Source organism: Sphaeramia orbicularis, chromosome 21 (genome assembly GCF_902148855.1).
Source record: "Sphaeramia orbicularis chromosome 21, fSphaOr1.1, whole genome shotgun sequence".
NCBI classification, from domain to species: domain Eukaryota; kingdom Metazoa; phylum Chordata; class Actinopteri; order Kurtiformes; family Apogonidae; genus Sphaeramia; species Sphaeramia orbicularis.
Genome location: NC_043977.1, coordinates 30329176 through 30341551, shown reverse-complemented (window position 1 = coordinate 30341551; position 12376 = coordinate 30329176). Strand labels below are relative to the sequence as shown.

At 37.8% G+C, this 12376-nt stretch overlaps 1 protein-coding gene across 7 annotated transcripts in view; it reads left to right on the top strand.

Moving 5' to 3' along the window:
* Nucleotides 1-2875, top strand: part of dachd (dachshund d) — an 89482-nt gene extending 86607 nt beyond the window's left edge. For all 7 annotated transcript variants that reach the window (XM_030125159.1, XM_030125154.1, XM_030125156.1 and 4 more), the window contains exon 11: nucleotides 2330-2875. In XM_030125159.1, the coding sequence (XP_029981019.1) occupies nucleotides 2330-2367 (38 nt within the window). In that variant the 3' untranslated portion in view covers nucleotides 2368-2875. The remainder of the gene's footprint in view (nucleotides 1-2329) is intronic.
* The last annotated feature ends 9501 nt before the right edge of the window (nucleotides 2876-12376 follow it).

The following is a 12376-nucleotide window of genomic DNA, read 5'->3' as shown; positions in this document are numbered from 1 at the left end:
TTTTACAGTGTTTTGAATCGGGTCCAAGAGGGAACGTGGCTCTTTTCACAGGCAGGCGAGCTACTGAGACTGTACCTCGCCAGTACTGCCTGGCAACTGTGCACATGTGAATATCTTCCCCAGTATCTTCCCTGGTTCCCTGCCGCTTCCCACTCGATATGTTCGGCAAGTTTACACGACCCTGTGCACAGAGATAAAGTTCTTTGTTGCAAGATTAAACATCAAAACAGTTAAAGTGAAATTAAAATTAAATGAATGAATGTCACTGAAGCAAAAAAGACTGTAATTAATGGATCCCTTAATTGTCTTCATAAAATATTTGCATGGGCATAATTTGCATAATTTACATGTATTAATTAATCTTTCAAAGGAATTTTATGCTGAGAGAAGCCAAAAATTCCCTTTGTTTTATTTAGCATCTAATGAAATATTTATTCTCTTTAATGAACTTTTCATCTTGATTTGAATATAAAAATACTGAAGTTTTAACATATTTTAATGAGACAGCCTCTCATAAAACAATGTGTCAAGACGTCACAGATTTTTCTATTTGTGTATGTAAAGCAGATGTTTCAACATTTGCTCTAATATTGCACACTGCATCGGAAATTGATTGAAATCAGCGAGATTTCCTTATCGGGGCTCCACACTTTTCTCCCGTCTTTCATGATAATTGTAAGTGTTAGAAGTAAAATGCCGAGATATCGAACATTATCTAGGCAACGCATTAAATGTCGTCATCTGTCAAATAATCAAATCGTCTTTGTTTTCATTAACACCCCCTATAAACTGCTCCAACTGTGAAGCAGGGCAGGCAGGCAGACAGACTGTGAGGTGAGCGTGTGATGTTTCATCTGCTCTTGTTAAGGAAGGCATGTATGTGTGTGTCAGGTTGTGTATCCCGGCCCACACTCTTAGCGCTCTCCAGCCCCCTCCCTAGCTTTATGTTATTTGTAGCGCTGCATTCATGCTGTAATGACTTTTACACAGAACTCGGTGGTTGTTGCTTGAATAAATGCAGCCAGAGTGCAATGCCTTTGAGACCTACGGCAGTGCAGGGTAATTAGCCTGTGTGTTTGTACACACCCCCCCCACCCCCATACACACACACGCACCCACCTCTCACCCTAACACATACATACTGTATACACACATGCACAATAAGCCTTTGTTGTTTCCCCTCCCCGTGCACAACAATACATAAAATAAAATGCAAGCAGAAAAAGAGAACAGGACTAAATGATCAAATATTGATAATGAATTAAGTGTAGGTTTGACACTGGTCTGAATAATAATTGATAAAATAACAAATGTAGCTTTTTAATTATAGAAAATAACCTGCTGCTCTCAGGGTTTGTACCAGCAGAGACAAATGCACTTGTAACCAGGTGTATCCTTAGCGTCTCTGTAGAATAGGAGTCAAACATCGCCTCTGATGTCCTGTTCAGCTTGTGTCATGTCCAACAACTTGTGCTGCTAAATGTCTTTGTGAGCATTTCTTTTTAACATTGAATTATTTAGGCGCGCTGCCATAGAGAGGTGTGCTTCTTAAAGGCATTACTGTAGCATTCTCCAGCAGAGGAAATGTGAAGGTAATAAACGTCAAACATGCTCTTGAGCTGTGCCTAACAGATGCTTTTACCAGCTCCGCGTCGGAGCACCGCTGCTCGCTCAGGCGAACACTCAGACAAGAGTGTTCGCCGAAAATGGACAAAGCTCGTTAGGTTGGAGGTGTCTGGTGATAACGTAGCAGAGGAATGTCTGCCGTTTTCAATAAGCACTATTTCCATGCAGGAAATGTCACTTAGAGAGCGCTTTACATCATGAGTGCAGTATTATGTTCAAACAAGCGTATCAGTAGAGATGTCTTAAACACATGTGGTGCACCATTCTGATGCCTTGAGTGTGGTTATCATAGCTCCTTTTACAGTATGTGCTTTGTCAGTTATAAAATATTAACCTAACAGTGTAATTATACTCATAACTCCTGACTGATCTTCTGTATATGATGTTAAATACATAAGTAAAGTATTGAAATGTTTTTATTTTCTTTCTGACACCCACACAAGGGATGACATTTCAACACGTCTGGTATTTGTTGTAAGTAATAAAGTAAATTACTGGACATGATATTTAATCATATTTGTCACAGTTTTATCTCATGTTTATGTGGGTTGGAATCCATAGTAATGCTGCTAAAATCAAAAGACCAGAGGGTGATATTTTTGAAGTTACATTTCATCAACAATCACATCCTGAATAGTGCATGTGCGTCAGCAGGATGTTAGCTGTTGGCTAATCCTTGGCTCCTGTGTGTCCTCTGTTGCAGATGGAAGACTGTTCCTGAAAACCACAGTGATGTACTGATAAGGCCGTGAGGAGCTGCAGGAAATAAAAATTTAAAAAAAACAAAACAAAAAAAACAAAACAAAAAGAGAGAGAAAAGAAAACCCATGAAGATTCTCAAGAGCCTTTATCCAGGCTGATTTAGTAGTGGAAAGAAGTCAAGCTGCTTGTAGGAGTTTCAATGGAAATGCTGTGTTCACCCAAATGCTGGAGGAGGTTGAGTCTGAATGTAGAATAGGAAGTCTTTTTCTCACAGCGGCCGACATTAAATAGATCGATAAAGCAGGTTTTGACGTAACAGGTTGGCCAACGTGAAGGATTAACATATATATCGAGCACAGTAAAATGTACCCATGGTACACTGTTGGTAATAACTCATAAATTCACAGCACTGAAGATTTTTATACTGTATCTCAGCCAGCGAGAAAGCTTCGAAAAAGAAATTCGACTGAAGTTTTTTTTTTTTTTTTTGTATTTCCAATTGAATTTTGAGAAGCTAAAAATAACACATGGAGATGAACCTTGTGGGGGAAAAAAAATGTGAATCTATCCATGTGTTTATCAAAAGAGAAGACTGATGTTTGATTTTCATGTTTTCTAAATTAGATGACAATACAATCAAGTTTCCTTTTTACCATTGTTGTACATACGAGATCTGATGATAATGATAGGAAAACTCACTCAATCAAGCCTGAGTGGATTGATAAGGTATGTGTATATAACGTTAAGAGGTATTGTGTATGCAGTAGAGTTATTAGGCAAACAATACCACCATTTATATAAACCTACAGTTTTGTTTTGTTCTATTTCTGAGCCATCATTCTTTCCTATAGCTGCCATTTTGGTGAGAAAGCATGCAGGCATGTAAATGTTTGTCCTGGAATTATGATATTTAATAAATCCTATATTGTGCTGAACAAATACTAGGGTTGACTCACTCAAGCCCAAATGATTTTGAAAACATAATTATCAAACATTTCACTTTCAAATGAAGACTTTTGCTGTCAATAGTACTGTAATCTTTGTAACAGAGGTAATATTTCTTGGAATTTACTGTACATTTTGTCATGAGACACACTCAAAATCAGCACCTCTCAATGCTTTTTTAAAAAAATAATGCAAAGCAATTATGATCACGTGTCAGCTTGAGAAATGGAAAAACAATCAGTCATGACACAACTTTTCCAAACTGAATTCCATGTAATGACAGTACATTCTCCAATCCCTGTTGTACCTACGCAGACACAAACAAACTTTTTTCTTTTTTGTAGTGTTTCATGCTATCTTGGTGGAAAAAGAAATCTCATAAGTTTTCATTTTCCTGTTTCTTTCCCTAAAGAATTTTGGATTTCGGTGCTGAAACACCTGTGTATATTCTCTAGACATAAGCTGATGTCAGTCCTTTAACTGCAAAACAGTTTAGACTTTCTGTGTTACAATCAAGAGAGGAGGCGGAGGAAGAGGAGGAGGAGGTGGAGGAGGAGTGTCCCATGTTCACAATGTGTTTGTTCTTTTTGTTCTCAATGGAGTGTCTAGGTCTGTTGTCACTGATAACTTATATAGCTTCTCGAATCATCTCTTCATTGTACTTCAAATTCAAATAAAGTTAACATGTTGATGATAAAAAAAAAAAAAAATGTGAGTTAACTGTTTTGCTGAATGTTTTTGGATACAAATGTGTGTTGCTGAGTGTTTTGCTGAATCTGGTCACACATGACACTGGTGAAACAATCCAGATATAGGTTTGATACTGGAAAGTCTATTAACACATGCATTTACAGTTTCTCACCAAATGAAAACACAAAACAGTTCAAGATGTCCACAAATGCAGCCACACTTCAAAAATCTAAATCTTACCAAGTGTATTTTTCTCATTTCTAGTCAAAATATCTCATCACAATTAAAATAAGACATAATCACCTAACAAGTAACTTTTCAGTGACATAATGACTTATTTTTAAACAATAGATCTTGAAAATCTTATTTCAAGAAATCTTACCAAGATAAATTTCACTTGTTCCACTGGCAGATTTTTTTTTTTGCTTAGTTCAAGATTTGTTTTGCTTAATTCAAACAAAAAAAAAATCTGCCAATGGGACAAGTGAAATTTATCTTGGTAAGATTTCTTGAAATAAGATTTTCAAGATCTATCGTCTAAAAATAATTTATTATATCTCACTGAAAAGTTACTCTTTAGATGATTTTGTCTTATTTTAAGTGTGATGAGATATTTTGACTAGAAATAAGAAAAATACACTTGGTAAGATTTAAATTTTTTCCAGTGCACTACCATTACAATCAGCTCTTCATCCTCTTTTACACTTTTAACCCTCTTTTAATCTAATTTCTATGCATTATGTATGGCCTAAATCATCACTGTAGAAAAACAAATGAGCATATTGTCTGTCTTTTTTTTTTCTAGACGTACAAAAATGTATGAGTAATCAACTGCTGAAAATGTCTTTCACCAAGTGACCCCTTGACTTGCATGTGTGCGTGTTTTCTTCATGCGTAAGCTTATCCTAGATAACATATGTAAATTAGGGTGTGACCAAGCTCACTGTAAATAAATTATTTGATGCGTCCTCTCAAGTGTGTGAAACTAATGCTCGATATAAAACCATAAAATAAACAACGGTAAACAATTGGGCGTACATCTTAAAAACTCACTTTGACATTTTGATTTTTATCGATTTACAAAGCTGTTTTGTTTTTTAAATGTGACATTGTCCATTGCTTCTGCACTTCATACATATTTCTTATTTTCTCAGTGCACGCTTTAATAATGATGAGCCCTCGTTTTCTGAGTGGCATTATTTGTGTTGCTCTAAAAAAAAAACAAAAAAAAAACAATAGTTATCCACAGGGATCATTTCAGAACAACTGGTAACAGGTACAGCTTTTAAAATGCATAAAAAATATCAAATCGACATTGAGAAACAAATTTCTCTAGTAAGCAATTCTGAGTGAAATGTGTTGACACAGCATGCTTGGCCCATTCCCATTTTGCATGCTTTTTAAAGCATGGCCGTAACACAGCCACAGAGATGAATAATTGACTGATTGCTGCATAATTCAATGCTGTATTGTAAAAATTCAAGGCCTGGAATATTTCAAGCTTCTTCTCTTTTTTTCTTATTAAAAATGAGGTTAAAGTTTCAATCAACCTTGAAAGAACAATATGACACACAATGGGCAATCAATCATGAAACCATGCTTCTCGCTGAGTTTACACCGACTGTAGCTGTTCCTCTTGAAACTTGGAGTGATAAAAACTCTGGCATCACGTCCACTTTACGCATTTAATGACTCAATCGGTCCCTTTTTTTTTTTTTTTTTTTTACTGCAGCGAAAGATTCACTCCACTCACCTCCAATGAGCTTGTGAGACGTGGGCTGTTCACAGCTATTACTCAGATATTCTGTTTATTTCTCTATCTGATGCCTTTTTCTGCACTGGCATCTGAGAGACGAGGCCCTGCAGCTACATGTTCCATATCACTGCACATTTTGTAATAAATTCAATTCAGTACAAATATGACCATGAGGCACAAAGACTTTAAATACCAAATGTGCATTATAGCTGTGTTGTTGCGTTTAACGTCACTGTAGTGTGGAAAGCACTCCTGATTGCATATTCAAAGCCATGTGAGCCATGTAGTTTATTTACTTGACTTGATGTAGAGATGTGATCATGAAGACATCATCCAGACAAGATTATTCCACATCATCCTGTTGATTTGCCTGATGTCACATTGCCCAATTTACTTTTCTTTTTTGGTTTGTTTTTTTGCCGGACCAGCTGACGAAATGTGTTTACCCCAACTTGAAAGATGAAGTTTTCATCAAATTGAGATCTTTTTTTTAAATTTTTTTTATTTCTGCATAGTGTGAACTGCATTGTTAACCCCGGCTGAGCAAATTCCTAGCACGTCATCAGGAGCAGAGGATGGCCATTTAGTGAAAGCACTAATATTGGATGTCTCTTGATAACTCAGTGGTGCCCTGATTCTGTGGAGAGACATTAGGAAGGTGCAGGTTGATTGTCTGAGAGATAGGACTAATGTCACCTAATCAGATAGACCATTATGTATTAGTGAAACTACAAAACAGTTTTATCTGACAAGGGCCAGGCCACATTACCTAAATTAACATTTTGCAAGCGTGAACATGGAAGACCACAGAGGCGAGGGGAGGGCTATAGGACTGTGGCCTGCGCTTAGACATTCGGCAGTAATTATTAATTTATGATTGTCTCTGGTCTTAATGAAAATGAAAGCCAGGAAAGAGAACAGGGAGGGATAATGTGGCGTGAAATTGAGTTTCATTTGTACAGGGGCCACCTTTTAACTCTGTGCTTCTTAGGCGGAAATAGAGCCGAGCGCTTTCCTTTCTCTCTAGAGAATGTATTTTTTCCCTTTTTTTTTTTTTTTTTTAATCTTGCTTTCTCCTTTCAGTCTTTCAGCCAAAGTGTGTTCATATCCTCTCATCCTTTTGTGATATTTGGGGCCAACACGCCCTTTAACATCTCTATTACTCTCATAAGGCCTTTTCAGTATGACACAAGGCTCTTGATGTCTGATAACTATGTCAACAAGTTTCTTGAATGGAAATGCCTCTGCCCAGTGCCTCTTTAATGTCAACAAGACAACGCAGAAAGGTCTCACACCAGAAAGGGGAGCCAAAAAAGGTAGATTGATTTATTGAGAATAATGCCCTGTTGATGCAGCGAGACAGAGTAAACTTTTGAGTTTTTATTGCAGACAGATGCTGCCAGTGTTAATCCCTTTTTAGGGCGGTATGCCATTTTAAGGTTACACTGGTGCCTTGCCAGTGTAATAATGTTAACACAACAATGTGCTACAGCATTTTGTACAAACAAATACACCAGAATGCGGTTAATTCCTGTTTTAATTTGCAGTTGAATGATAATAATAATGATCATCCATTTGTATTGTTAAAACAACAGTGTGCCATTTCTGCCACTAGGGGTCTCTCAGTCAAAATAATAATAAAATTGTAGCTTGGATGTGAGCGGAGATGATGGAAGTTGTTTTCACCATCACTGCCAGTGGAAATGTATCGAATGTGACAGAAATCAAATTTACGGTCAAGGCAATGCATTTAAATTTTATTCAAATTATGTTCGTTGACATATATTAATGTAATATTATCAAGAAAATTATCATTTTCAATGAATTCAAACATTACTGGAAATATGGGATATAATGAGTCAATAAAATCTATAACATAGCTTCAATTGTTATTTTTTTTAAAATACTGAAATGTTACATATTGCACCTTTAACGCATACTAAATGGACTTTTACATAGTTTGACATAATGACATGGACATAGTATTATTGTTCAGTAATTGCCACATCACTTTAAGCAGTCAGAAACACTTCCACCCTGCTGTGATGTGCATGCTCAATAGTGCACAAAAGGCTATATAACATTATTATAATCGTTATTATAAATTAGACTATATATAACATTTCTATTTTCTTTTCTTAGAAACATCCGTAAATGAAGTTTATCCAGAACATCAAATGAAACAGTTATGAAATATCAGTAACTTTGATTACTACATTGCACTCCTAATAACAGTCTTGTTTGTTTTTTAATTAGCTACAACAGAATTTCTAAAGAATTCACTTTATTTCATCAACGCAATATTAGTGTCTGAAGATGCTTCAGATGTGAAGTGGCATTGGAAAGCTTTGAAAAATTACCCACGGCCACAGTATCCAAATCACCAGGGTTGGTTATATTAAGTCAATTACATTTTTACAATTGTGAGCGAGGGATGGTTAATTTAGTTTGACCCAAGAGCCCCCAACACTCCCTCAGATAGCAGATGGATGAGGCGAGTGACCACAGGCGTGAGGGAGTGTGTGTCTGAGTGTGTGTGAGCCCACAGGATTAGTCTTCATTTGGTGCCTCTGTCATAAGGGAGGGGAAGACTGAACACTACGTGGCAGAGTAAAGAAAACACACAGGGTCAGTCGAACACACACAAACACAAGCGTGCGCTATTAACCCCCCCCACCCCCACCCCCCAGCTCATCAACTTTATTTTGCAATCTTCCCTCAGAACCATTAGAATACCCTGAAGAAATGACTTTCCAATTAAAGGGGATCTAGAAGAAGAAGAAGGGTTTTTTTTTCTTTTTTTTTTTTTATCTCCGGCTCCTGGAGTTCTTTATTCCAATAATTTAAATTGGAATTGATTTTTCAATTTACCCGCTGACTGTTATGGACACAGAGTGCAGGGCCAAATAGAGCTACATTTGTAGAATATTTGTCATGACAGCATCATACATGTATATATGCACAAACCTCCTAAATACCAATAAATTTCCCACTGTGAAAAATTCAAGCAGGATGATAGTTTTAGGTGTTAAAATGTTAAAATGTGATGTTAAGCTAAATGCTTTCTTCATAACTCCTCTTTTTTTTTTTTTTTTTTTTTTTTTTTTTTACCAAAATTGATGATATTTTCTGAATATCTGATTGAGGCAAAGTGTATAATCTTTATCTGTGTCATATCCAGGTTACTCATAGATGTAAACGTTAACAATTCTCCTCACTCATGCCAAACTTTGCTATTACCCAGCATTCCCTTGTGCCTCTAGAACAGGAGGAAACGGTAGTCTATCCCAAGCAGGGAGCTAGAGTCTCATATGTTTAACTTTGACAAACTATGCCTATGAACTCCGCAACAACAGCAGTTCCAGCTGTGTTATAATGAGCATTTACTGTGTCTCAAATACAGCCAATGCTTTGCAGAGCCTGCTTCAAAGCCAACTGGATTCTAGTCGAGCTGTTTTACAGATGCGTCTAGAAATGCGAGGCCGTTCTTCTGTGGACGAATGGTTCTGTCTTTTGCTCCTGACAGCTGCGCGGGCTTGTTGTTCGCTCTCTCCTGAGTTGTTTTAATAAAGTTGTGCTGCAGGAGTAGTGAGAGAAGATTAATGGACGCACAGGAAGTGTGGCAGTTGTGAGAGGATGCAGGACAGAGCGGGCCAGCAGCCATCTGTTCCCTCTCCTTTACAGCTCTCTTAATGGAGAAGCAAACCAAACAACATGGATCTGAGCCCTGCAGACAGACACACACACACATACACACACACACACACCTCAGTTGCACACAGCTAAACACAAAACATCACTTTATGTGACAGAGATGAGAGCTAGGCTTTTGTCATTGTATTCCCCCTTGCTCAAAGTGTGTGCATGTGTGCTGGTGCGTGTGTGTGCTTTTTTCTACCTTATAGCGAAATAAAGTTGGGTGTGAGCCACGGCTGTGAGATTTAGATGAAAGACACAGCCTGGATGGAACGTGATTAAGAGATATGTTCTTGAGGCAAAACAGGACTTGGCATTTGCTAAGACAAAACCTAATCAAATTAAAGCAAAACACGGCCATTGTTGTGGAGTGTGTTCTGTGCTTGTGTCATGTTTGAAATGAAACAGTGTAAAATAGATATGGGCTTGTGTCTGTGCAGCATCATGAACACTGTGGTTTTATTCAGATTTACACACAGGCACTGACTAATGACGGTTGTGTCCAATGATGCCTAAAGCACTTTATAGAGCTGTCTGGGTTATAAAAAATGTTTACTATGATGGTGCTGAATAGCACACTGAAAGAGTATTATTGTTTACAAGTTATTGTTTTAAATTAATTCACTCTGCAGAATGGTTAAATTCTTTGTCTAACAGGCATGGGTACCTCCTGTTCGTATTCCCATCGGTGAGTATTCACCCTGCTTACACCAGTGCCAAGTTTTTACTGGTGCTTTATATTTATTATTAGGCATAATGGAATCTATAGTCCAACTGTTTCTCATTTTGTTTGTTTTGAATGAACGCAGACCATGTCACGTTAAATGACAACATGCGTCGTCTCCCTCTTTCTCCCAGTGAAGACATCTGTACGACATGATGAAGTTTCCTCTCTGAGTATCAATCCTGTAATTGAGCTCAGGGAGAGGAGACGTGATGTGCACACAGAGGAAGTGAAAGGCCTCTCTTGCTCTTCCCTCCATCCCTCCTTCTCTTACTCATTCTCTCATTCCCACCCCCCACCCCCCTTTCCCTCACACACAAACTAACACCGCACTCTCTCTTTTTCTCATCCGCACACAACTCCACTCTTCCTCTCTACCTGGCTTTTACATTAAATTTGTCAGTCAGCTCTCTTTTAATGCACATCAGCTGAAATGAGTGCATTAGCATTAGCTGCCATAATATCACTCACTTTTCACAGACTGGTGTTATGGCTCAGGCCTGAGCGCAGAAAAGAGGTACAAGTGGAATTTCATAATAATATCTCTGTATATGCTTTTCACAATCCTATATATTCTAAATGAGACAGTGTCCTGGAGTCACACTGTCTTCACTTGTGTCTGCTGAAATGTTCCCTCCTTGTTCTGTACTGACGATACTGTGGATCATGAGGAAGTGAGACTGGATTAAATATTAACACAACTTGACACAGTCCCCACCGGAGCTCCTATTCCACTTCACATAGCACAATTAAAAACATTCCCACATGCATGGAGTGGAACGCTGTCAAAAAAAAACACCCTGTTTTACAGAGTTAAAATAAATCTTATACTAATCTATGGAGAACCTGACAAGAGGAGGCCAAGGTTTCCATGACGGCACTTAGCTGAGTAGAAAGTTAGGGAAAAAAAAAAAAAAAGAGAGAGAGATGAGAGCCCTACATTATTTATACGGGCTAATGGTGGCTGGCTGTGTGTGTGAATCAGCAACAGAACAATCTGCTAAAATAGACACACAGCTGTAATCAAGGCCATACATTTCCCCCTTCTTCTTCTGCTCTCTACTGACTGCGGGGTCAATTGGAGCCAGTTTAGTAGCATTTGAAACTCTTGCAGTAGATTATCTCCTTTTAATGGAGACGAAAGACAATGTAGGGGTAGATTGCAATTGCCAAAGGAAAAGATTACCTCTGCAAAGCTATCTTGGCTAAGTGTATGAAGCAATACCTCACACATTTTTCTACTGTACGTATTGTTGTACATCTACCTCAGATAAGAACAATAGCTCATGTACTTAACCTATTTTTGGCCACAAAAGGAATCCATTAGTCTCATTGTGCAGCCCTTAAGCTCAGCATCACAGGGGGGAACCCACTGTTGCGCCGCTAGATCCATGCACATGTGCCTCTCATTTCCTATGGCAGTCCAGAAGTATCCCTCAACATCCTATTGTAAAGTTTACCAGGGGAGAGGTTCAGTGCATTAAAGTGCCCTGAGAGAAACACTAAATGATGTAAACGTAGGCAGCTGCTTGTTGCTAATGCCGTACAGTAGACGAGGAGGCCCAGGCGAGGCTGGATGTGTACAGTATCTATATAACGTTATAGGGTCTCTTTCATGTCCTCGTGCTCTCTAATGGGAACAATATGAAGACTAATGGCATAGTAAAAGTGTAGGGAACAGAGCTTCAGACCAAACTGCAACATATTACTGATTTTGTGTTGTTTCAAACACAACACATTTAGGTAGTAAAAGCTGATTTTTGATGGTTTATTTTAGTAGGAGTTGTTTACTAAAATGAGCCAAATGGTCCCAATATATGGATTAAGCATTATTAATTCTTTTCATATAATTATAAAGTAATAAATAAACCTTGAAATATGTAAATGTTGTTTTTTCTTATACAGAATAGTGTCATTTTTCCCAAATCTGCTTCAACACTGATCATCACACAAGACAAAAAAAAGGACATTGAAGTTACAGCCTTGTGAGGAATAGTTTTAATCATGATAAAGACGAATACACCACTACAGCACAGTTTAGAAAGCAAATACAGCAATACTCTCTCTGATCATCATTTTATAGTGTGCTGACACGCAAACTCTATTAAGCTGTCTTCAAATATGCAAAAATGATATGATTTTACAATGATTACATATTCACTTCCCCAGCTGGCTGGCTCCAAGCGTCTCCATTTGTCATCGACTATTGTGTCCAATTATATGATTAGCTTTGAACA